The 25,601-nt window shown below is 41.9% G+C and overlaps 11 protein-coding genes across 11 annotated transcripts; 5 read left to right on the top strand and 6 right to left on the bottom strand.

Annotated features, from left to right (window-relative positions):
* Positions 1–58: 58 nt before the first annotated feature.
* FOA43_001437 (uncharacterized protein) lies at positions 59–2,779 on the top strand (the record flags this gene model as incomplete). Its single annotated transcript, XM_038921752.1, has 1 exon — positions 59–2,779. One exon carries the CDS (start codon positions 59–61, stop codon positions 2,777–2,779), a length of 2,721 nt encoding a protein of 906 aa, XP_038777680.1.
* Positions 2,780–2,837: 58 nt separating this feature from the next.
* On the bottom strand, positions 2,838–4,523 carry FOA43_001438 (uncharacterized protein; the record flags this gene model as incomplete). Its single annotated transcript, XM_038921753.1, has 1 exon — positions 2,838–4,523. The coding sequence occupies one exon, from the start codon at positions 4,521–4,523 to the stop codon at positions 2,838–2,840; it is 1,686 nt and encodes a 561-aa protein (XP_038777681.1).
* Positions 4,524–5,150: 627 nt separating this feature from the next.
* On the top strand, positions 5,151–7,361 carry FOA43_001439 (uncharacterized protein; the record flags this gene model as incomplete). The annotated part of the gene is made up of 1 exon (XM_038921754.1): positions 5,151–7,361. One exon carries the CDS (start codon positions 5,151–5,153, stop codon positions 7,359–7,361), a length of 2,211 nt encoding a protein of 736 aa, XP_038777682.1.
* A 51-nt stretch (positions 7,362–7,412) lies between these two features.
* On the bottom strand, positions 7,413–8,672 carry FOA43_001440 (uncharacterized protein; the record flags this gene model as incomplete). The annotated part of the gene is made up of 1 exon (XM_038921755.1): positions 7,413–8,672. The coding sequence occupies one exon, from the start codon at positions 8,670–8,672 to the stop codon at positions 7,413–7,415; it is 1,260 nt and encodes a 419-aa protein (XP_038777683.1).
* Positions 8,673–9,698: 1,026 nt separating this feature from the next.
* Positions 9,699–11,423, bottom strand: FOA43_001441 (uncharacterized protein; the record flags this gene model as incomplete). The annotated part of the gene is made up of 1 exon (XM_038921756.1): positions 9,699–11,423. The coding sequence occupies one exon, from the start codon at positions 11,421–11,423 to the stop codon at positions 9,699–9,701; it is 1,725 nt and encodes a 574-aa protein (XP_038777684.1).
* A 158-nt stretch (positions 11,424–11,581) lies between these two features.
* Positions 11,582–12,184, bottom strand: FOA43_001442 (uncharacterized protein; the record flags this gene model as incomplete). The annotated part of the gene is made up of 1 exon (XM_038921757.1): positions 11,582–12,184. One exon carries the CDS (start codon positions 12,182–12,184, stop codon positions 11,582–11,584), a length of 603 nt encoding a protein of 200 aa, XP_038777685.1.
* Positions 12,185–12,877: 693 nt separating this feature from the next.
* FOA43_001443 (uncharacterized protein) lies at positions 12,878–14,407 on the top strand (the record flags this gene model as incomplete). The annotated part of the gene is made up of 1 exon (XM_038921758.1): positions 12,878–14,407. One exon carries the CDS (start codon positions 12,878–12,880, stop codon positions 14,405–14,407), a length of 1,530 nt encoding a protein of 509 aa, XP_038777686.1.
* Positions 14,408–15,436: 1,029 nt separating this feature from the next.
* On the bottom strand, positions 15,437–17,857 carry FOA43_001444 (uncharacterized protein; the record flags this gene model as incomplete). Its single annotated transcript, XM_038921759.1, has 1 exon — positions 15,437–17,857. One exon carries the CDS (start codon positions 17,855–17,857, stop codon positions 15,437–15,439), a length of 2,421 nt encoding a protein of 806 aa, XP_038777687.1.
* A 158-nt stretch (positions 17,858–18,015) lies between these two features.
* Positions 18,016–19,764, bottom strand: FOA43_001445 (uncharacterized protein; the record flags this gene model as incomplete). Its single annotated transcript, XM_038921760.1, has 1 exon — positions 18,016–19,764. One exon carries the CDS (start codon positions 19,762–19,764, stop codon positions 18,016–18,018), a length of 1,749 nt encoding a protein of 582 aa, XP_038777688.1.
* Positions 19,765–20,637: 873 nt separating this feature from the next.
* On the top strand, positions 20,638–23,052 carry FOA43_001446 (uncharacterized protein; the record flags this gene model as incomplete). The annotated part of the gene is made up of 1 exon (XM_038921761.1): positions 20,638–23,052. The coding sequence occupies one exon, from the start codon at positions 20,638–20,640 to the stop codon at positions 23,050–23,052; it is 2,415 nt and encodes an 804-aa protein (XP_038777689.1).
* Positions 23,053–23,591: 539 nt separating this feature from the next.
* FOA43_001447 (uncharacterized protein) lies at positions 23,592–25,154 on the top strand (the record flags this gene model as incomplete). Its single annotated transcript, XM_038921762.1, has 1 exon — positions 23,592–25,154. The coding sequence occupies one exon, from the start codon at positions 23,592–23,594 to the stop codon at positions 25,152–25,154; it is 1,563 nt and encodes a 520-aa protein (XP_038777690.1).
* Between the last annotated feature and the right edge of the window lie 447 nt (positions 25,155–25,601).

Raw genomic sequence — 25,601 nt, forward strand, 5'->3', positions numbered from 1 at the left:
CTTATCCACCCTTCACCCCAAGTATCTTTATCATACTGTAGATCATTTTCCCCCCTTTATGTCTCACAAACCGGATCCAGTTATACGCCACTACCGACGGCTTGAAGTCGTGGGTAGAGGTAAGTTTGGTACCGTTTATAAGGGCCTTGACCTCAACACTAAACGGCTTGTTGCCATCAAAGTGCTCAACTTGGATACGGAAGAGGATGAGGTTCGCGATGTCCAGAAGGAGATCCAATTTCTCTCACAGCTGAAATCCATTCCTAATGTCACTCATTACTATGGCTCCTATTTGAATGGACATAATCTTTGGATTATAATGGATCTCTGTGCAGGGGGATCGGTGCGTACGTTACTCAAGCCCGGCCCTTTGGAGGAGAAGTACATTAGCATAATCTCACGTGAATTGCTTAACGCCTTGAAATTTATTCACGAGAATGGCGTCATTCATAGAGATATCAAGGCTGCCAACATTCTTATCAGCAAAGATGGCCAAGTGCAGCTTTGCGACTTTGGTGTTGCTGCTCAGCTTACTTCTACCGCCCTGAAGAGAACCACCATGGCTGGAACACCCTATTGGATGGCTCCAGAGGTTATCACTGAGGGAGCTACATATAACGTGAAGGCGGATATTTGGTCTTACGGTATTACAATATATGAAATGGCGACCGGTAATCCTCCCTATGGTGATAAGGATGCCATGCGTGCTCTCCAGATGATCGCTCATCATGAACCTCCCAGATTGGAGGGCCGTCAATATTCCGGTATACTGAAGGAATTTGTTGCACTGTGCTTAGAGGAGAAGCCAGATCTTAGACCAGGTGCTAGTGATCTTTCAAGGTCCAAATTTGTAAGAGCTTACAAGCAGGTACCTAGTACTGTTCTAAAGGAAGTCATAGGTCGCTACTTGTTATGGAGAGATAAACAGTCGTCCCGAGATAGTCTCTATCTTGAAGATGAGGCCGAGAAAGTGCGGAAGGCTAACGAAACACAGTCATATGATGTCAAATGGGACTTTGACTCACTCAAATCTGCCGAATACATAATCGAAAACGATATAGAGGTGGACGACATGACAGATAACGGTACTAACTCCAAGACGAACGGCTATCATACTCCTATAACTTATCACACACATAACGAAGTGACCTATTCTCCTGGACAACAACGCACTCTTGTGCCTGGCGGAGCTAGTACCACGACTCTCGGCCCCGCGGGTGTATCAGATAGACCTATTACACCTGTTACCGCTTCTTCCACTCTTAATCCTTCCAATTATTCGCCTGGAAAACTTACTACTCATTCGGAGCCTCCAAAGTCGCTCTTGAAATTATTTAATGACGGAGATGTAGGTGACGATGACAGAATCATCAACGATCACGAGAGCTCTGTTGCAGATGATGGATTACTGCTCATTCCTTCAGCATCCTCCAAGGTGCAAAAAAATATCTCGATTTCGGCAGGCCCACAAGAAATGGCTCCTCTCTTAGAGGAACGAGAGCCCGCTTTTATAGAAATTCCAACTATTGAAAAGTTAGAGCTTGATTTCCAAAAGCAGCAGCAGCAACAGCAGCAACAGCCTCTACCACCAACGCAGTCCCACCACCAGAGGTCACGTGCATCCACAGTGACTTCACTGCACCCTTCCCCCCTACAGATTGCTACACCTGCTTTCATTCCTCGTCGCAGTAATTCGTCAACGGATTTTCGATTGTCAAATAGTCCTGAACTGGCTGCGATTCGTCACCCTACACTATCTGGTACATTGGGACGCAGAACTCCCTCTCCGAAGAAGAATGCTGGTGATAGCGCTGGTGTGAGCGATGGTACCATATCAGCGGATATCTCCTTACATGGATCACCCCTTAGGAATCCCAAAAGTCCGCCCCATATGAAACCACTTGATACTAACTTCACTCAACCCCTTTTGCAGCCCATTAATACAAGCAAGGCTAATGCTAGTATGCCACCTGAGCTGCCTTCTGGTTCGCAGACGGCTCCGTCGTTATCAAACTCGGATTTACACGAGCAACAGCAGCAGTCATTGGCCAGAGCCCGATCTCAGAAAAGATTGCAGATGCCTACTCCTGTCTCCTACCAAGGTATGGATCTGCAGAACGTGTCTCAGCAGCTTGCAGTAAGATCATCTTCTCCTGATAAGTTGAACCAGTTTGGCGTGAACATAAACTTGGCATCGAATTTACCTCTTGTGATGACACCAGTGACAGAAAGAGAAGATTGTGAGATGCAAATTCATGAACAACAGCCCGAGATCATACATTCTATTAGTTCTCCTTCTCCAGGTACCACCTTTTTCCATCCTCAACATTCTCACGCGATTTATGGTATTGAGGATGGTTCTGATCTGTCTCCTCAATCACAATTGCGAAAGCACTCAGTTTCGTCATCCTTAAGTGCTCAGCTTAACAATGCCAATCAGGAAAATGCTACTGCTCCTAGCGAGGTGAACCACCATCGTTACCACAATAGTGGCCACAGACTGGCAACACAACCGAACGTTTCTTCGAACCAAATGATTGTGAAATTAGCTGAGCTTCATGTTACTGAAAATTTCGATTCACTGATACCGGGTGCTCTTATTGGAGAGCCCGCCATTGATGCTCATGGAAACGAGGAGAACAGTATTTCTGAGTCTGTTGTAGAAAACGGTAATTTTATAGGATTTAACGAGGATAGAGAAGCGATGGCATTAGAAGTTATCGAGGTGTTTGGTAAAATCCGCCAAGTGCTGGATGTGGCAGTTGGCCAGATTTCCTAGAGAAAAAAGAAGGAGGGAAGAGAGTACACTGCTTTTCTATACAAGTATATAGTGTTAATTAAATGACAAACACTTGCTCACAGTAATGCTTCACAACAATCTCACCTTGCTTAAAATTCGGATCCTCGTGCCTGACGATGGCAGCAGCGTGTGTAGCATTGGTTGTAGTAATATATATTGGAAACTTCTGCCAATTGAGTTTATTTAAGCTGCCGATAATCTCTTTCTGCTGTTTCGAAAGTCCCAATTTAAAATGGTGTAGAATTTGATAGTAATTATAAGCATTTTGCTTGTTCTTGTCATCCAATTGTTTTAGGTCAGCATTTGGATCACCAATATCGTCAATGGGAACGGAACAGAGGCGACTGAGTGTGGTGGTCCAAGAAATTCTGCCACCAGAAGCCCCCTTATTCTCGTTGAATATCGACTGATGGACTTTGGAAGCAGGTGCCGAAGTCACAGCATCAAAAACAGAGTTTAAAAAATAGTCACCTTGATCTTGTAGATCGCTTTCAAACTTGGACAAGCCCGTAGCATATGATTCGCTCATGGTTCTAGAATGACCATTAACAGGAAGTGGGTCACATAAATTATAGAAGTCGATCAAATACTTTAGTCTTGAGGACTCTCGCAACACTCTGAAACTTGAGTTTGACACTTGAATCATATTGTTGAGAATAAACCATGTCATCCACATAGGTAGATAGATACAAACTCTGAAAAGCAATACAACCCATTTGAATTTACGTGCAAAGAAGTTATTGACAGAGGAGAAGAAAGTAGATGTTACATCTTCTACACTTGTTCCACCATTGTCAGCAGGCAGATCCTCCTGGATCATCTGACTGAGCTTTGAACCGACTTTCTTACCAGCCGTAGTGGATGTTGCCGTAGAGTATTGAGTCAATCTAGTGAATTTAATAGGTCCATTCACGTCTACGATCACAGGTGCATAATGATCCAAAAACTTCAATTCAAACTTGGAACCGTTCTCAAATCTCATAAAGCCGTGCTCGTCAATAGACACATTCGGGTTATCATCTAGGATCTGAAATGGATTGATGTAAGAGATTCCAGAAGTCCACCAAGAAGTTCTAATATCAGACCTGATATTCGAGTATAAGGCTAAATGTTGGAAATTCTTCAAACTTCGGTAGAAGATGGACTTAGAAGAAGCCATAAGCTTTAAAAGCGATGTTTTCTTTTCGTGGCGATTTCCAAAAACGTTATCTTTCAAAAACATTTGCTGCCCACTTTTGCCCAACAATTGAGGCACAAGCCAGTTGAATGTCTTGACCGAGATAGAATTACCCGGTGTTAAGACGCCGACGTGAGGGGAGCAAAACGAGGTGAAGTTAACTGGTTGAATATCTTTGAAAAAGCCTTTATATTCTAGAACACCAATAACATATCGGGCAACCAAACCTCCTAGAGAATAACCAATAATAGAAAATCGAGTAATCCGATGCTTTGAACTCTGCAATCGTTTGGCTTCTTTAAGAATTTCATCTGCAATTCGGGTACCACATAGATCGATACCATCATAAGTACGATATTTCTCGATGGACTTTGTTCTGTAGAACACCACATGAGAGGTGGCATCGTTACTCATTTTCTGGAACTTCAAGTCTACGGTAGACCTTAAGGCATTTTCCAAGTAGTTAAAATGATCTGAAACACCCCAAAGCCCGTGACAAAGAACCACGAGATGACATGGAGTTTCTTCAAAACCTGGGGAACCCATTAAATATGTTATGAATATACAATAAAAAAGGGAAAGAACGTGAAATAGATGCCAAAAAATACAGTAGCCGAAGAAAGGAGAAACTAGGTTGATGATGTTGATTAGAAGGGGGAATTGGATCGTATTTATAGTGTGAATACAGAAGCTACACCCGATCAAGAACCCCGGTGGAATCCGAAAATGTTACAATTTCCGAATTGGGTAATTCCTTAGATTCTTAAATAATATGGCTTTGAGGGGCCTCTGATCTTTTTGAGAAGATAGCAAGTCGCCAGAGAGAAGAAATACTGTCAGATACTATTCAAGTATCAATTTCTTTAAAGAAAACTAGGGAGACCAATCTGCGTTACTCCTTATTCATGATATGACGTCAGAGAAATAAAGAACAGAGGAGAGAGAGGCAGAAAAATTAACAGAGACGACCAAAATTATTGAATATATATATATTACCATGCCATATGACTGGGATCTAGAATCCTCGAGTACACTACCTAAATATGTTCTGGCGCTAACCTTATTATTTAATTGCTTTCGCTGCTTTGGGAAAATCCTTTTTTTTCTTCCCTTTGTACCAACGGTTTCAGCGTCTTAGTGGCAACTTCTTACTTCTTTGAAGTGTATAGCTCAATGACAAACTCCGTTAACCAGGAAAATTCCTCTGGATTAGCCTTGAGCCTTCGATTTCTTAAGCAGAAGTGGAGTGGAAGCAACAAGCACGAAGCCAAGTCTGAAGCCAATCCCGAGATCAGGTCTAAGACTTCTAAGACTAAAACTTTCAAGAGTAAGATGGTTGCAATCTCCCCATCAAACAAAGAAAATACCAATCCAGTGGTTATAACAAGATCAGTTAGTAATGAGAAAACCGTCCAGGAAAAGGGTATTGAGCAGGAACCAAACAGACCAAGAATAAAACAAAAGAGAAGCTTCTTCTCTTTAAGAAGTGTTGGCAAACCTGAATATAAGGAAGCTGCGGAATTGGCCAAATTTGTTGCAAAGACAGAACAAATTGATGATGAACAGAAAACGGAAATCACCGAATCCTCTACTTCCGCAGCCTCAGAAACGAAGGTAGTCTCACCAATCAGACGGATGATCTCGTGGTTTGTGGGAGATCTCCACAAAGCAGTCACAGAGGCTATGCTTAGAGACTATTTCATTAGGTATCCCGGTCTTCTTTCTGTAAAGATTCCTAAAGATATAGCAACAGGTGACTCTTTGGGCTACGGTTACGTCAATTATGATACCCAGGAGCATGCAGATGATGCAAGAGAAGCCCTCAACTATTCTGACTTCTTTGGATCTGAGATAAGAATAATTCCTTCACTTAGAGACAAAACCAATAGAGAAAGAATTGGTGCTAACGTTTTCCTCTCGAACCTACCTTCGAATGGGTTGACCACCAGGATTTTATACGATAAGTTCAAGCAGTATGGAAATATACTCTCTTGCAAGTATATTCCGCAGAAGAACCAGTGCTTTATTCATTTTGAAAACAAACAGGATGCCCAATACATGATTGAAAGAATGAGCCACACTGAGATTGGAGAATCCCGTGTCTATGCAGGACTCCATATCTTGAAAAAAGATCGAGTTGAAGGAAAACAAAGGACACCAATACCAACGGCGCTAACGGCTACGACAGAAGGAGTGACAACCACCACCTTAAAGCAAATATCATCTGTGGAAGACGTCAAATCATCCATTATAAGTGCTTCTGCTTCAACTCCTCCTCCAAGTACTGAATACTCCATATTTATAAAGAATCTTCCATTGACAGTGGAAGATAATGTGATTAGAAGTTTGATGGAGCCCTATGGGCAAGTGATGTCTGTTCTCTCTAGAAAAGTTCCCAACAGAGGAGGTACATGGGCATTAGTAACACTCCCAGATCTGGAATCGGTCAATCGAGCTATTGCCGGATTGAATTCCTTCGAGATCGAGGGACGGAAACTCTTTGTCACAAGAGCCATTCCACGAGAGCAGAAGGATTATGCCAAGAAGGAAGAGAGATATCCAAAGAAGAAGTTGAAGATTTTAGTCACGGGATTGAATATAGCAGCCAACAAAGCTCAATTCAATATATTATGTAGGTCATTCACCTCGATCAAATCTGTGGAACTTTACGGAACCAAAGCCCCTGCATCTGACGGCGAGAGAAGTGGCAGTTCCAGATTCTCTGATTATGGATATGTTGAGATGGTGAACGAGACAGAAGCTGATCAGTTCATAGAAAAATTGAGATTGTCTGGTTGCGAGTGCTACAAAGTGTGCATTGAGGTCTCCAACAGGGAAAGTAACTACGAGACTCCACACTATCGATATTTACTGCCATCTGCCAGTACCAACACAGAATCATCGAGTGGCATCAGTGCAGATATACGATCACCGGTCTCTGTTTCTTATCTCGACCCTACCAAGCTGTATCGGTTGGCCGAGTTTAATAAAGCTGTTGAGAGCGACAGGCATATGTTGAACAGAAGAAGGAACTTTACAGATATCCGGAGGAAGACAGACGAGATCATTTGGGAGTTGGCAGTTCGAATGTTTTCTGAGCCATTAGCTGGTAAAAACGGTTCCAAAAGCGGAGGTAGAAGAAATAAAATTGCTGAAGGTAACGGAAGTATCGCAAAATCTGAATTAACGGAGGTGAAAGTGCACTCTCTGACAGAACATATGATCAAATTCTTCTGGGTGAACCGATTTGATGAGTTTTGGAGGTTCCTCGAAATGAACCAGTTGGATGGAAGGGGCCGGCTTCTTTTACCTCCACACCCTTTGCTAAGATACCAACTGATCCAAAGCGCTGCCTACTTGGGTATAATCTCTAACAGAATATAATAATAAAAGGCATTTGAATTTAGTACACAAGGAAAGTCAGGCAAAGCAATACTAAACCATTTCCACGTAGTTTGCAGGAAATATTCCCCTCTTGGAGCCAAGTTTACCCGTCCACCAATCATCAGAAGTATCAGACTTCTGGACGATAGTGATAACATCACCTTTCTTGAATGGTAAATCGCCATCTTGCTGGCCTGCAAAAGTATATAATGCTATTGCCTTGTTCTTATTAACCGAAGAGGCACTAGTAGCGGAACCGGCAGTGGAACCGATAGCAGAGGAGGTCAATTTTTGTGAGGGAGGTCTGAAATCAGGCTTGTCGCTTCTTGGTCTGTAGCCACCATCAGTGCCAGATCTAGATCTCGATTTAGAGTCATACTTATCATAGATGTTGTCCTCCCAAGACGTGGCATTGCCATGGCCACTTTGCTGATGGCGATTACGCTGGTAGTAGGCTTTTGCAGAGTTATCACCATCTTCAAAGCCGTCATCGTCGTGGTGGTTGTTAGACTCTCTATACCTTGCAGAATTGGAACCCACAGTGCCTCTTCTACTACGTCTAGAATCACCATAACTGCTATCATCGGTGCTGAAGGTGGATGGAATATCGTCATAGTAATTGTCATCATCCGAATAGTACTCGCCATCAGCAGGAACTCTACTGAAGGCCCTGCTCTGCAAGATTTTCATCAAGGGAGCACATCCCGGTGAAGGTGCCACCTGGCCGGAAAGAATATACCGAGCTTTACAATTGTCACCGTAAAACTTTCTATTTGCCTCTCTTCTCTCAACAAGCACCGAACCTTCGACAGAAACACCAGCAAACAAACCTTTAGTCTTAGAATACGAGAAAACAGCAGCAACATTCTTCAAAGAGGCAGTACCAGCGACTTCAGCATTTCTTCCTAGGGGACCTGCAGCAACGGAGACATTACCACCTAGAGTAATAGAGCCGTATTGGGCAAATGACTCAACTGCGGCGTCTGTGTTTAGAATAAAGACGAAATCGGTCACTTCCGCACCAATCTGTCCTCCAACGCCGGCACCAGCAGTAACAATGGCAGAAGGAGCAGACCATGTTCCATCAGGAAGACGTGCCACAACGACACCGGATCCTGCACGGCCAGAAAATAGAAAACCGGCCTTGAGTACGGTGAGGATGGCCATACCTTTGGCATTGAGAAGCACATCATGAGGAATGATTTCCTCGGGACCAAGTGCCTGGTTCGGTTTGATGAAGGAGGCTAGAACTTTGGCAGCCTTTTTACACTCGCTCTTGAGTGATCTTGGAATAGGATTGTTCCAGCCCATAACGTATACAATGGAAGTATAAGTAGACGATTAATGAATAGTTTACAGAAGATAAATCAGCCTCGCCTGTTTCTGTCGTATACTTGGGCTGCATTTCAGGCGTAGGCTGTTACGGGAACTTCGGCACTCACGGAGATACCCGGTGGCTTCGGGAATTTTTTTGGACGGTTAGGTAGAGCAAAGGGTCACGGGGAAGGGGGGGGGGAAGCCACGGGACAAAACACATAGAAGTGATCGATCTTATTTCGTATTAGTTCGTGTGCCTCGATATCGGAACTGATTTGCCAAACCCGGTTCACGCAAATGACCAGGATAATAGACCAGCTATCCCTGCGGCTTGACCGGATCAACACCATCAACAATATCGACAATGCTATACCTCTTCAGAAGTACGCCGCACTTATTAGTATCTCCAAGGAGCTAGATATGGTGAGAAAGAAAACGTACAATTCGAAGGCAGATACTCGGCTAGACATTCAACTTCATAGTTTAAGCAAGCAACTTGATGATATGCTGTTTCAGGTCGAATATAAGCTTCAAGATGCATATAAACGTGACCAACAGGACCAAAAGCAGCTCCAACAGAGGTCAGATTCACAGCCCTCAGATCTCCAGATAAATTCCACCGCTGAAGAATCAATATCCTCCCTCAGAAAGAGATTGTTGGCAACTACGGATAATAAGTCGGAATTGGACGCCGTACAAACTACAGAGTACAAAAATAACTACCACGAGTCTCTTCAGCAGAGTTTATTGGAGAGCCTCCCTTCAATGGTGACAGGAGTCAAAGAACAAGCTCTACAATTCCAGGACTTGGTTAAGCAGGACGCTGCTATATTGAAAGAAGCTACTGAAAACTTTGAAAAATCCCACGGTAGATTCAGCGTCGTCAACGATATCTTGGCGAAATACCATAAAGAGGGTAGATTGGGCTTCTTCTTCTATATTCGGGTGATAGCTGCTGTCGTTATAACTTTTCTAATATTGATATTTTTAATTCGTCTCATTCCTGAGAGACATTGATCACTATATAATTAATACAGGTTCTAGTACTGATCCCTTCTCATAACTATGCCTTCTGTAGACAATATCAACCAACAAAAACGACTCGAGGTCCCAGTAGTCACCAACAATTAAGTCATTGAGATCCTTGTTTCTTCTCAATGGGGTAATAGCCTGTTCGTACAAATCCACCAGGAATGGGTCTTTCTGAACATGATTTTCACCTTTCTGTAACCGTTTGAAGTCTTCAACAAGAATTTTGATGGGAAGAGCTGAAGAGTCCGATGAGGAATAATGGTAATTCACCGTTTTGAACAACCATAGATGAACAAACAATTCCATCTCAAATTTGTTCAAGTTTTCCACCGGAAGTTGATAAAGCTGTATAAATGCACCAAACTCTTCACTGTCCTTACGAACCACGTCCTTTATGGTAATAAGGTTCTTTCTATTAGTCTTCAACAACTGCTTCTCTTTCTCTTTAAGAACTTTTTTCATCAAGTTATACACTTTCAGTTGTCCATTTCGATAGTATTTACAGTTCCCGAAGTTTAGTAAAGACATCTCAGGAGTTTTTGATGGCATAACATCTAGTTTGTTCTTGAATCTAGTATCAAGACTCTCTCTCAATTTGTTAATTCCATTCAATTGGCTTTTAAGGGTCGGCAACTCATCTTCACTGTTTCTGCAAATTACTCCAAACAACTCAAGTAGTCCCTCAGGAATAGAGTGATCTTTATTGCACATGAAAACCACAAACTCGTCATCCCTATCAGGAAGTCCTAATCTTTCCAACGTTGCAGGATCCTCGTACACATTAGTCACAACCGAATAGGTATAATCATCCAATCGGGGTAGCTTTGATACCCCCCACTGCTTCAAGTCAACCCCTTCAGTAAGTTTCAATATGGACTCTCTACCCAAACTGAGTTGTAAGTAGTCAAAACTATTATCAGGAATAACAAAGCCGTATCCCATAAGAAGTTCCTCATTTCCCTTCGGTCCATAATTGTTACAGATTTCAATTTCTCCATCACCATTGGCCAACTTCATTTCAATATTGCTGACTTCAACATCCACTTTAAAATGGCTGCCAGTGAAGCTCCACGCAACTCTTCCCATGGGTTCATGGTTCATAAGGTCCACCAATGGCATCATCATGACAGACCGTGGGTCGGCATTCTCATCAACAATCTTAAAGGGAAATGATCTAGAGGACAAGATCAGGTGACCCCATAGAAAATCGTCGAATTTGATACGATCAACATTGTCACCGATATCCTTCATCAACAACTGGTATTCAGTTTTCAACTGATCCATCCTCACCTGGGTACCTCTATAGAGGTTTGTATTTTCCAAGAGTTGTAATTCGGCTTCACTGTACGTTAAAGGAGATCTTATTTCTCGGAGTTTAGGTAGAAGTCGGAAATAAGGGTTTTTCAGATCCTCAGGACTGGTCAACTTGTAAGCCAGGTAACCTTTCAAAAGAACCGTGGAACTAAGCTCGGAATGGAATCCTAAAACCATACTTTCAAAGAAATCTCTGGCAGTTTGAGGCACAATGAGCATCTTTCTAGGGATCTCAACGACAAAATTTGGAGATTCATCTGATTCATCCTGGCTGGGCCTGTATACAGTGTAGATTCCTTTCTCGACAGAATACTCGAACTTCAATCTCGAGTCAATTTTGGCTCCCTGGTTCTTACACCAACCAACCAGTTCATTCAATTTACTTTGCAAATCGGTCATTTTGATTAGCCTGGAAGTAAATCGAACCGACTTGATCGTCTACGAAAGAGTTAAAGTTAAAATTTTCTGGTGCAAAAAATTTAGGCTCACTGATAAGCCCAAAAGTTTGACTAAACTACATTAGTTTCGATGTAAAGAATGTTGTAATGATACTTGTTCTAGCGCTTTTCTTTGCTGCTATGACGACGCTTAAACCTCTTAGGCAGCTTCTTTTGCGATAAATAGTCGAAACCATCATCATCATGATCATCATCATCGATAATAACTTGATCATCGATTTGTTTTCGAGTAGCCTCTGGATCAAACCTTTTTTGTCTCTTAAAAGCGTTGGTCAATTCCATGTCAGTAACAGATTTCTCTAGTTCCTTATCCTGGTCCACAACTCTGCACCTACATTCTTTGTTGGAAGCTCTCAAAGATGCGACCTCAGCATATGAAAGCTTACGAACTTGAATGTCGATGAAGTCGTCTGTACCATTGTCTGCACTGGCATCACCCTGCAGTCTCTTCATAGCAATGACTTCATCCAATGGTGAATCGACTATATTCCCACATGATTGATCAGATGCCCGACTGCCTGATTGCTCCCTTGTTCCAAATAACATCTTTAGGGGCCACATTGAAAAGAAAGATCTCCCATTACCATAATTGGAGATTGCATCCTTCTCATAATCCATATCTTTGTGTTTATCAGCTTTCGCGCTGGAGGTGTCGATGGTACCGAAGTCAATGACTTTAGTGTGGGATTGGGCAGACAGCATGATTAAGGAGAATAAATAAAGAGATTAAATGGAGAGTAAAATACCTTCAAGAAAACAAAATGTGGATACACCAATATCATGGATGTAAACAAATGAATCGCTTTTTAATGTTGTTGCACTGCACTTCCGATAAGCAATCTCAGAGATTTAGACGCGCTTGTACGGCTGTGCGTGAATTCAAACATATACGCGTTCCTATATATTGAAGTGGCGTCGTCGCTGGTACAGCAAATGCCGGGTCACATGACTAATGTATGCCCGTGGGAGGATCCACGGGATCTGTGTGTCTGTGTGGACCTCTCACGGGTCGGGATCTTCCTTGCTCCTTCCCCTCCCCTCATCATCCCCTTGATCACTGATATCGCGCGCGCGATGTTAGACGCCCCCAGTGGACCAAAATGGCGAAATCGCTGCGTTATCGGTTAACACCGTTATTATCCCAATTTGGTATCTGATTGTGCGCGAGTTTCACTGCATCAACGCTATAATTGTGAGTAAGTACATTTGCTTCTCTTAACTTCTTTCTTGATACAGCTTGAACTCTTCTTTCGTGAATCTTCACGCAAGCTGCTTACCGCTTTTTTCGATTTTCACCGCTCCGACAATCTCTCCTTATCTTGGATTCTCCTAGACCCCCCTTTTTCTCCTCTCCCCTTTGTTTCAACGCCACTTATCACCGTTGCATCTGCCAAAATGCTCAATATTCATGATGCCTTACCTAAAAATGGAGCTGAATCAGATCCTGAGTCGGCTTCTGCCTCTGTTTCTGGCTCGTCTCGACGTCAGGAAAGCATTCTTTCACCCCATAACTCGATATTCAAAGCATTACATAATCCGGAGTTGGATTTTGAAGTGTCCCCGACCACCGCTATTCCTGAATTTTCGGTGTCTTCTTGGCAGCCCGTGTCTAGATTGAGTCCGGATCCAATTAGGCAGCAGCAACGTCCTTTTGAAGGTGTAGACTCGAGCTTTGTTTTGTTAAGTGAAAGCCCTAATGTTGGATCAGTGTTATCGAGTTCTTCTGATTTGGACGACAGAAGTATTGATGATCATATCAGCAGTCGAGTAACCACGTTGCATTCACAACGGCTCACAGCAACATCTTCACTAGCCGTTTTAAGACCGGATGAGGACTGTGAGAGCCTAGATATGTCTGAAACCGATTCGTCCTCTCTATCCTTTGAATCCTCCACTATAATTCCCTCTTTTGTAATGCCAAGGGTCTCTATTCCGTCGCTGGATGTTACGACAAACTCAGACAGCTTGTCAGTGATGCCTCTTAACATTCAAGTCATTGGTCAAGATAATCACGGATTGATATCTCGCCTAAGTGGTTATAAGAAGACTCTTCGCCACGTATCCTTTCAGGCAAGCAATCAGCCTTCACCTAAATTGATTCTTATGATTGTCAGTCAGGATAATTACCTCCTACCGCAAATCACCAAGAAACCGTTTATTCCGATTCTGCTGCAGACCAGTACAGAGGCTGCAATATCAGTGGATAAGTTGTCCAGCCAGTATATGATATGCAAGCCTTTGAGATTGAAGTCCATAAAGGACGATCTCATGGTTTTGATCGATTTTCTTAGCTGCTTAGACAGAAATTGTGAGCTTCTCACTTCACTGCTAGACAATGGTCGAATTGGTTATTCCATGAAATTAAATAGCGTGAACTCCGTCTTGATTGAAAATAGCACCACATCGGATCTTTCCTTACTCTGCGCAGAGTTAAAGAATCAATCCGTCGGCACCAAAGATCCGTCACTGGTTGATAGTGATAGACGGCAGCACGACGGCAGACACGATAACAGTTCACATAATCAAAGATTAAGGGCCAGATTGTTTTTAGGCTTCACTTTTGGTATAGTTTCCATGACACTTATTGTGATCTGGAGAGAACTAACCTCTGTAGAGACAAAAAATTCTGGAGCACCTGAGATAATTGAAAAGAACAGCAGAAGTATGGGATCTCGAATTAGGTCTACGTTTATTTCCTTTTCAGAGAGGCCGTTTGAATCCAAATACAAAAGTGAGTCTTCATTTGTGGAAAACGTTAGTGATATATGGCAGAAATTGGACCGTTGGAATGAGTTTCTGTTTTTAAAGCTGGACTACTTAGCAGAAGAGATAGCCAATCTTGGGAGATTTTTCACCTCTGAAGGGTATCTATTGATTCAGAGGGCCAAGTTCGCCTTGCTTAATTTGCTAACCTTTGTTGACTGATTTTAGTTTCGTTACTGTTCAGGAGTATAATATGGAATATGCCATGTCTATTTGCTTGTAGAATTTGGTTTAGTAGTCTTTAAAAAAATTTCAGAGCTTTTGAGAGAATTTAAATTTTAGTCTTTCATCTGTTAGTTCTTCCTATCAATTGAAAATGACTCTTTCTCTGACGGAACGTTCATACATATATGACTCACTGGCTTCTCCTCAATCATCTCGTACAGATTCTAGAAAGCCCACACAGTTCCGTCCTTTGAAAGCCACCTGTTCGTTCCTCCCTAACTCTAATGGCTCTGCCAGAATCTACACTGCAGATGGCTTAGAATGCATTACCAGCGTGAAGGCGAAAGTCCTACGTACTAAAGACATTGGGGAGCTAATAAAAGTTGATGTGGATATTCAGGGTCAACGTGATGACTCTGATTTATGCCTGACTATATCTAGTATTCTTACCAAAGCACTTGTGGACAATCTCGATCTCAAGCCTTTGAAGCTTACAGACAAGTACTATTTCCAACTTTACATTGATATTGTGATTCTTTCAATTCCAACAGATTTCCAGCTATCGTCTTATACGCTTTATTCGTTGATTTCTCTTACATCGATGGGTTCTTATCTCGCGTTGAAGTCCACCAAGCTACCCTTGCTTATATCTACTACCAACGACAAAGAGGTCGAAGAAGAGCCTACGTTTTCGGACGATTGGGAATCCTGCACGGACCTTATTTCTAAAAGTAGTGGGAAAAGTCCGACTTTACTATTTGTTATAGGTATTGCCGGAAATAATGCCTTTGCAGATCCATCATTAGAGGAACAGCAGGTGGTGGAGTACGGTATATGCGTTGGCTATAATGAAGGTAAAATTGTACCTCCTCTAGAAACAATAACGCTATCTACAGTGGGTGGTAAAGGGGCTACCAAGAAGACTTTATTCAAAGCTATTGATATGGTGAAACAAATAGGAAGTGCTGTCACAAAAGCACTCGATACTATAGCAGACGAAGAACCAGAATCATTTGAGTCGGCTTTTTAACAGTGCTGAGCAGAATAGGCTTGCACAATTACAGCGGTGGCCGTTTGAATGTTCATAGATCTCACCACTCCAGTCTGCTTGATGATCACACAGATGTCCAATTCGTCCAAGATGTTCGCTGGGATGCCGTTTTTCTCTTTGCCAAGTACAATAAGTGACTTCTCTGGGAACTTAAGTTCACTATTCAACTCCACGGAATTGTCTGTCTGCTCTAGACCCACCAATGTATATCCTTCCTTCTTCTTCTTCAATCTCAAGAATTCGATAATTTTATCTACATTAACTTCCAGTATCGGCATCCATCTCTCCGCCGTCACTGCAACACTTAGAAACTCTGTCCTCTCTTTCACATTAATATCATTAACAGTCATCCAACCTGCTCCAAGGCAGTCACACAATCTACATATGCCACCAATATTAGGTGGCTTATCCACTAAGGATGCCAGTACAATTAAGGGAGACCTTTTGATATTTGAGACTGCTCTGATGTTAGAGTCTGTCTCCATAACAGTGGACCACACTCCACTCTTAGTTTGTAGCATTGAAGAATCTTCTTCGCGTCCCGCATATGCATCCAATTTGATTTTAGTGTTTCTTTTCTCTTTCACCCACCTATCTGGCTGATCATGGCCAATAGGCAACCTCAAGATTGACCGTTGATCCAATGATAGATACTTTTTCCAACTTTTCTCGTAGATGGCATCGATCTCTCGGTCAGATATCTTCAATAAAACTCCTCCGTTGATCCCTGATAATGTTAAATCGTCTGTTATATCCCACAGCATAGCATTGCCCGATCTAAAGCGGCCGTAACTGGCGGCCATCTGCGCAACCTTATCAATATTTTCTAATGCAGATAACAAAACTGGAGGAATCTCCAACCTTTTGGCTGTAATCTCGTTCAAGATGACACCCGCCATAGAACTTGAGAAGTGCCTAGTTAGGGCTCTGTTAGATGTGGCAGATGGCACAACAACATCCACTAAGAATTTGGTCAGCAGTTTACTCTCCTGTACCCTTGGCATTTGCTTGGCAATAAGAACCACGCTTCTCTCATAAATCGAGATTGCCATCGGATGCTGCTCCTGAACAGATTCCCGAAATGATTCCTGAAAATATGTCCTGAACTCAGCATGCTTGTATCCCATTAACGATATCATCCATTCTATATAAACACGGCAAAGTGGCGAAGCCTCCTTAAAAATACGCGGCAAAAGATACTTGTCCATATAGTACTTCAACTTGACTGTATCCATTATGTCCAAGGTTGAGAGCATAAGTGCAAGTAACTGGAGTCTCTTCCATTGCTCCTTGTGGTCAGTTCTCTTAACGGGCTGAATTAAGTGAAATACTTGATCATTGGCTAGAATGTAATCCCACAGTGTCAAAGCAAACTGATGTGATTTAATTGATGATACAACGGCCTTAATCCAAATTCTATAGCAGAACTCGGGCCATCCATAAACCTGTTCGTAGACACCTTTATCGCCCATATTGAAATACTTATCATACTCACGAGCCAACACATTATCCATAAGGAAGATACTATCATCACTTTGATATAAAAATGCTCCTTTGACCAGCAATCGACCCAGCCAGTATGCTTTCTCAAAACTCTCACTATTCTCCACCTGATAGTCAGAAACACACTTGAAAAGAGTTGGTAAGAGCGACTTTCTGACAGAGGAGTTATCAATAATTTGGCTAGCAATATCAAATATATCATCAGCTAGGATCTTATCCGTTATTGAAAACTTCAAAAACACATTGCTCATTAGAAGTTGGATGAATTTGTGATGAAGATCTCTTTGCTTCATCACTAACCTGTCCTTAATTAACTCTTGCCAGATTAGTCTAATTATCTGTAGAATTCTGTGACAGTCTTCCACAGTTATACTAGTATACTCCTTTAGCAAAGTTGAAAGAAGTTGAACATTGCCCAAATGGGAGTAGTACTCAGATCGGTCAACAATTTCAAAACAGTACTCCAAGATGCTTTCCTTAGTGGTGAAATTCACCTGCTCCAAAGGAATAACTTGTCTAAGAAGATTCATGGTCGAACCATAAACTTTGTCCTTAGTCTTATAAAATGTTTTGTCTCTGGAAGAAGAGGGTAACTTCTCTAGCACTCCTCTAGACAACTTAAGAACCTTCGATACAGTGATATCAAAATTCTCGTTGTAAAGACATTCAGTCACACAGCGAGTGAAGAAGGAAAACTGTTCTGCATACTGTTTGGCAAGAACTGGATCAGTAACCCTACATAATCGATCAGCAAGTTTGGCAAAGAGAGGAAAAAGTTCGACTTTAGACCAGAAATCGTAACTGAAAAGGATTTTGCTAGACATTAGCTTTTCGGAGCATTGATATATTGAGCTGTCTAACGATAAATCCAATTGAAACATGGAACCAACCATTTTACCCAATCGGGAGACAACGAGGGGATCTAAGAACAGTTTGTCAAAGCGTAGATTCGAAGCTGATGCCTCAACAAAAAATTGAGGAAGTTGTGGATAAGACAAAACAGATTCCACCAGTTCCGATGGCTCCACATTACTTTGCAACATGAAAGAAGTCAAAATAATGAACGCAGGAAGCTCAAGTTGGCGGGTCTCATCTGATTTATAAAACTCGAGTACATCATCTGACTTGTAATTCTCTGCCAATCAAGGAAAAACTCCTCGTTCTCCGAGTAGATCTCGAAACCATTGAACTTGATATGAGAACCAATAATGGTAAGAAGAGTTGGCAAGTTTATAGATTTGGTATCCAAATGGAGCAGCATTTTCAAATGCAAAGTTTGGAGCATTTTCTGCCAAATAGCGGATTCTGCATGATTTTGAAATAGAGAATACAGAAGATCAAGCATATCGACGGTAATGCAACGGATATTAAGCTTTTGTAATCCTCGCAAAAGGCCATAGGCGACATAGACCCTTGCAGGTTGATAGCTTGCCTCACTCGAAACTAGAAGTTTCAGAACACTACAAACCAGTTCAGACTGACTTTTCTGATCATCAATTGATTCAACACACTTGCATACAAATGCCGAGATTCGATCGCCATATGCGCATTCAAACTCCACATCATTTACTTTCTGGACAGTGAAGAAAGATGCGCTCATGGCAAATGGCAAGAACATGCCAGTAAGAAAGCTGAAGTCATACTTGAACAAGCGCAAACTGGGTTCAGGAAGGGAGTAAGCCAACTCCAATGCAAAGCGTTTCACTCTATCGGTAGGAGCTCTGAAACCAACAGAAAGGATAGCTAAAGCAAATGATACAGGTATATTCGATTCAGGCGATAAAATCCTCACAAGATCATTCGATGCTGCTTCTACTTGGTTCATAGAAGTGTCAATACCAAGAATCTCATATAAAGTAAAGAATATTTTCCAGCTCAGTAAATACTTTTCCCTGTGTTTGACATCCCACTTCATCACGAATAGAGAAAGGTCAACAGAAAGAGATTGTACGGAAAGTTGAACCAAAACCAAAGAAAACTTTCTCTGCTCGTGAACAAAGCTAATTAGGCCGTTCCTAAGACATTCCCAGTAGTTTGCAGAGGACATGAGCTTCTGAAACTCTGAAGATTGATCGCGTAAACGATCAACTCCAAAATAATTGAAGAATCTAAGCCAGAAAATGTATGCGAAAGAGATCAGGGAAGACTCCTTCGTCTTCAACATTAAGAAAATCATCTCCCAGAGAAAGTGGACCATAACTTTATCGCCACAAATTGATTCATTTCTCCATTTAAGAGTTCTGGAAGCGGATTGAGCAATGGCCGTGTCATCAATAGAAAGATAAAGAAAACAGATCTTGTCGATTTTGTGATCGCTGTATTTTATAGTAAATGTCCGATTAGTCATGAAGAACCATTCGAGGAAGCGCAAGTAGATCTGAATTTCCTTCTTTGTGATTTCCAAGGAACCTTGAGCGGCTTCATCAGCCAAGATGAGCTTTCGGATACTTTCGGTAAACAGCCTTTTATTGGAAATAGCATAAAACAGGAGTTGGTCCGTAATGTACGCAAGCAAAGCCTCGGGAAAGCGCAGATCTTCGAAAAGTTCACTCAATTGAATAAAGGATTGATGAAAAGAATCTTTTTCAAGTCTTGTAAGACAATACTTCAAAATTGGGTGGTAATAATCAGACCTTATCTGAGGAATTATTTTCACCAAGTCGCAGAAAGTGGTGATATAAGCAGACTCAGCTGAAGCGTCCAAGGAATCATCTTTGGTAAAGCTATCGACAAGATTTGAAGCAATGGACTTTTGCTGGTCTACAGAAAGCCGACTAGCAATGAGAGAGACAGTATTCATACCGATGAAAAGATAAAGAAACTTGATGGAATAATCGTCTAGAGGTGAAAATTCTGAATACGCGAAGATCTGAGAAAGACTAGATGAGAAGAGAAGATGGGTAAAGAAGCTGCTTCTCGAGGACATTAAAACATTATTGGGTTGCAATATATCACTTTGCTCCCCTTGACGACTCCAAAACTTTATTAGCCTCGTTCAACACCTCTGCATCCTGTGAAACCTTCTTCATCCACCTCTCAACCAACTGCTGATTCTCCACCTTGAGTCTGCTTATCGATTTGTTAAGCAGGTTGTTTTCTATTTGTAATGAGAGAATACTGTCATTGATTCCTTCAATGTTTCGGTTCTTCATAGTCGATTCCTCCCGTAGCCTTGAGTTACTGTCCCGAAGTTTTAGGCAACCTTCTTTCAAGACAGCCATGTCCTTCTTCAATGATTCTATCTCCATCTTCATTTGCTCCATAGTTTCTTGTTTATGCTGATATCGCTCATTTACGTGCTCAATCTCTTCCAGCGCTTTAAATAATTTATCATTTGTATCATCCTGACGAAGTGTAGAAACTACTAATGACTGTTGATGCATCTGCTCGGAGAGGTATGCGATAGAACTGAAAAAGCCTGTCTCTCCGTCAGATATCCCATCTCGTTGCTCTAACTGAGAAAGAATGCTGAATTTCCATGACATGCCAATACAAAAATATCAGTTGACCGATTCACCCGGTATGGTACTGATAACTAAGTAATCTCTATCTGTCTCGTTCGCACTTTATTTCTCTGGCTTATCCAAAATCGCAAATGCGCTATCGCATTTTAGGCGCACTACTATTCATTTATTTATTCTGTCAAGAAGATGCAATTGTATTTATCAGCATTATGCAATTCACCGAAGGAAAAGATAGCGATGATGACGGATCTATAAAACGTTCCAGTTCTAGCGTTTCAATATCTAATTTGCTTCTTCACCCCTTTTATGGAAGTAAAGATCGTCGTGTGCCAAATGTGAGAACGAGATACAGTATATCTAGCTATCAGCAGAAGCATGATAATTCGAAAGATCTACAGATGATTCCTGTTACAGGGGTTGATATAAAGAATGGGATTCCAGCTGATCAGCAGGCTGAAACACCGGCAAAGACTCAAAACGAATTGACATTGGAGGAATATAGAAACGAGATGAAAGAACGAGAACCCCAAGACGAGAGTCATCGAGAGGGGGAAGAGAACGAAGAGAATGTAAAACCGCAAGGGATTAAAGAAAGATGGTCTATATGGAATATATGGGAAAGTGATCAACTGGAAGAAGTTGATAGAGAAACACCACGGACGGTTGAAGAGACTGAAGAATCGGCCTCTGTTCACGAAGACATAAATGGAGAAGAATCTGAACATGTCGAAACTTCTGTTGGAGCTAAAGAGTCTTTTGGTTTCATCCCACGTAAGTCTTCAGTATTCTTTTGGGCCAATAGGTCGTCCATGGTGAGTCCAAAGCCTTCTATAGACATTGTTACTACTGCTGCTGAAGAACTTGAACCTAATGAGCTCTCCAAAGTGGTAAGTTCTGTTGGCGAAGAACCAATTATACGAGAAAATACCGAATCATCCAGATGGTGGTCCTGGATATCGAATAGGAACGCTACGAAGAGTTCTGGAAACTTGACTGAACCTGTTACAGCCGTCAGCGAAAACGATAACGAACATCAACATGAAAATGAACTTAGAAAATCCACCAAAGAAGCAGAAAATATTATCAAAATTAAGACGTCAGCATACTTGAAACCAAGTTCATGGGCTTTTTACAAAAGAGTAGGTGATGATTGCGGCCAGATATCGATCATGGGCACAAAATCACTTAAGGAGCCTCTCACAGTACAGCATGACATTCAATGCCAGTTTTATATAAAGGAACAGGACAGATTCAAAACGGATGTCAAAGAAGATGCTCTTGAATTATCTCAAATTGACTCATCTGTGGTTATTCCAAAATTGGATTGGAACTACAGAAATCTAACCACCAGAACAAAACTGCGAATTCTTGTCTCTTCGATAGGAGGACCTGTGCAGAAATGTTTCCTTGGAGAAACACATCTATATCATGACTCTAGGTACAGTCGGCGATCCAAGACCGTAGAACATAAGAAGGCTGTTATTGTTGGAGTTCACAGCTTTCTTCCTTTACAGTTGGTGGAAAAGTTTTTTAATGAACCGACTGGCAGTTCAGATGAAATGGTGGAGATGACAAGATTACAGTTATTGAAATGGGGGGAGGAGCATAACACTGAATTGGAAATAGAAACAATAGCATTGGATGGATATGGAAGTATATTTGACCGTGTGAGTAACTGCATTTCGTTGATGGAGAACTGGATTACTTCAGTAGAAGAGTGCGATATTTTACTGATGGTTAGTAATATGCAGAGTGTCGCAATTTCTGTTCATCTTCTTTCAAGACTCATTACTGCCGGGTATTTGAATAATGTGTCGAAGGTTGGTATGATAAATATTGGAGGGTCATTTTTGGGGCCTGCTATTGGGTTGGATTCGAAATTGACAGTCAAACCTCATAGTAGCCAGTCTTTGGAGAATGATATTCTTCTGGAGTTATTTGATTTCCAAGATCGAGAAACATTGCAGAGCCGGGAATTGATCAGGCATATGAAAATTCTTATTAGTCAGAACGTGAAGATATCATTTATCGGGTCGATGACACATCCGATAGTGCCGATATACTCGTCACTATGCGTTCATTTAGCACATCCCAATATCTACAGAGCGATATACGTAGATGGAGCCAGTAATCAGCCTGATTTCTTGGTGACATTACTAAATTTGGCTCTTACAGTGAAGAATTTGAATATGGAAGATCATAAATTACTACTAGAATTGAGCAACTTCTTCCTAGAGAGCGGCAATCGGATGAAGGACAGCAAAGTTAGGGCAAATTCCATGATAGAAAATGGTAATGTCTACCGGATAGGAATTCGAAATATGCTAGAGACATCGGATTTGATGTTTGAGCGACCTGTTAAGGAAGAGGTTTTCGACTTGAAAGAATTCAATATGAACGAATACCATTTACCATGGTGCATGAGAGGATTTATGGAGGAAATGGGAAAATTGAAGAGAAAAGAGGAAAAAAGAAGGGACCAACGCATTACAATAGATACACAACAAATGATCGAACAACTCTTGGAAGAATTCAGATCATGGGAACCCAAGGAAAAAGAGTACAGGGATTTGAGATACTGTATTGAAGCATTGAAGGAGATGAAAGGATCAGAGCTAATGTGAAAAACATCTGTGCACCATTTAATACCGCCTTCTGTTTCAGCGCTGCGCGAGAGCAAGAATATATCCCACTAATTTTCTCATAGTAAAATTTTTTCTTTACAATTTTGATTCAACTTTGGCTGAGATAAGCTCAAGATATCAGAGAGTGAATATCAGTAACAGTGATTTTCTGCTTCGGAGTAGATAGCCATTGTATTGGATTTTAGCAGTACCAATATTTTACCAAATTGACGTTTCCGTTATTTCAGGCACATAGAAAGTCTTCTGCAAACAACAGAAGCAGAAGCGTCAGCGCTAACGAGACCGGCTCAAGTACTGGTGCCATTCCCCATTTCCCAAGAATGTCTCAGTCATCTCGTTCGAGTTCCGATCGCTTTATACCTCCTGAAACTCGTTCTGTCTCCAACACCACTCATCGAAAGTCGTCTGTCAGCAGTGTCTTCTCCAGCTTTGTCTCCAGTATGAGAGGGGGTTTTAGCAGCGTTACTGTAAATACTGCAAGTATACCGCGTCGGCACTGCAGTAGCAACCCTTCCATTATGAACCAATCGCCTTTGGCGATAAGTGTTCCTGTCGATGCTGGTACTAACACTGACACTAATGTTGCCGTTGGTAACACCAACGGCAACGGCCCCAACGTACGTGAGGGGTCAGATGTCGAAGCGTCGGAAGAAGAGGTGCAAGGATGTACCGATAGACTACAAACTGTGATGCGCCACAGATCTACTCACGGACTTCCCCACGATTTGCGCTATGAACCTTTACGTCCCTCTCTACTACCAGAATACGTCTGCCCTGTACAGGCTAATTATCGAGGTGCTTCGACTGGGTCCTTAGCGCTCAGTGAGAATTTAGAAAATATCGATGAATTCAACAACAGTGGACTGAACGTTAGCCGCCATAACAGATTTAATCCACAACTATACAACTACAGCATGGCGACAAGTCCTACCATGGCCAACCTCAACAGTTGCGCTAATTGTCCTCCTAGACCGGGGGAACGTTCTCAATGGCGTGATGCACCATCTGGATCAGTTGATGGCACTGCAGAGGAATCTGGCAATGAATCGGTTGATGAATCTACAGAGCCTGTTGTTGCATCCACTTCAGAATCGGTTGATGGATCTGCGGATGGATCTGTTTCCGGTTATGCTCCAGTGTCAGCAGAAGGAACCTCTAATGGGTCCGCTGATGGATCGGCTGATGGATATGGTGGAATAAATCACATCCTGAATGAACAGGGAAGCAATAAAGATATCGGTGAACAGTCTGAGACAACGGCATCACCAGCTACTTCCGATTCAGGTGATGCAATAGATTTGCAAAGCATACCCCAGGTCGCAACTGCTGCAGATGCGACCTCGGATAGTTGGCACGACCTGCGAGGAAAGCCAGACGAAAACGGTTTCTACTCTATCCGTTTAACCCCATTTATAGATCATTCTTCATCTGCTCCTTACATGTTTTTTGGTCCCATTATTCGAAAGATCAAACCAGGTATGAGCATTCCAATGGGAAGATATACAGAGAAGTGTAGAAGCGCAGCTACAGCCCCGCAGGGATCGTCTGCTGCGGTGGTGTTTAAAAGCAAGGTTGTCTCGAGACAGCATGCCCAATTGACGGTGGACGAAGATGGCCAGTGGCATATAAGAGACGTTAGTTCGTCGTCAGGAACATTTCTTAACCACTTGAGGCTCTCCCTTGCTAACGTAGAAAGCGGAGAATTTGCATTGAACGATTCCGACATTCTTCAATTAGGTATGGATTACAGAGGTGGTTCTGAAGAGATATATCGATGCGTTAAGGTGAAGGTGGAGTTGAATTTCTCTTGGCGGAGAAGGGGTGCCAAGTTCTCCAAGGAGGCCCATAAGCGCTTAAAAGAATTGACTTTAACTAGAAAGGATGAAGATCTAACACCATGTGTAATCTGCCTCGGACCTATCAAACCATGCCAGGCAGTGTTTGTGTCGAGTTGTTCACACTCATGGCATTACAAGTGCATACGACCGTTGATAGTAAAGACCTATCCTCAGTTCATGTGTCCAAATTGTAAAGCTGTGTGCGATATAGAAGCCGATCTGGACGATGAGGATCAATGCTGATTAAACTGAGTGCCTAAATAGCTTTTATGTAATTTATTTTACTTGTCCTTGTGTGGTATTTTTTTTGTCTGGTACAGAAATGAATTGACGGTTAATATATGCAGGTTTCGACTACCCTTTCACTCCCATGTTACAAATTCCGATAAAATCGGCCAATTAGTGGATGGTATACATGAATCAAATGAAGTTTTTTTTTTCTTTTCTTCAGTAGACCGAAAAGTCCGTCGCAAACTGGGTATAATTTTTCAGACAGAAAAGCAACGTTGTGCACTCTTGAATGAGCAACTTATTAACAGTTCTTGAATGATTACGCTCATAAATATCTGCTCTCGACTGTCAACTCTGGAAGCAAATGTATCAAGATTCCTGAAAGGAGGCAATGTATCAAGATCCCTAACTAACTCGTTGCCGGTTTTCTCAAGTGATGGATTAGATTAGATATGTATG

Source organism: Brettanomyces nanus, chromosome 1 (assembly GCF_011074865.1).
Source record: "Brettanomyces nanus chromosome 1, complete sequence".
In the NCBI taxonomy this organism is placed as follows: Eukaryota; Fungi; Ascomycota; class Pichiomycetes; order Pichiales; family Pichiaceae; genus Brettanomyces; species Brettanomyces nanus.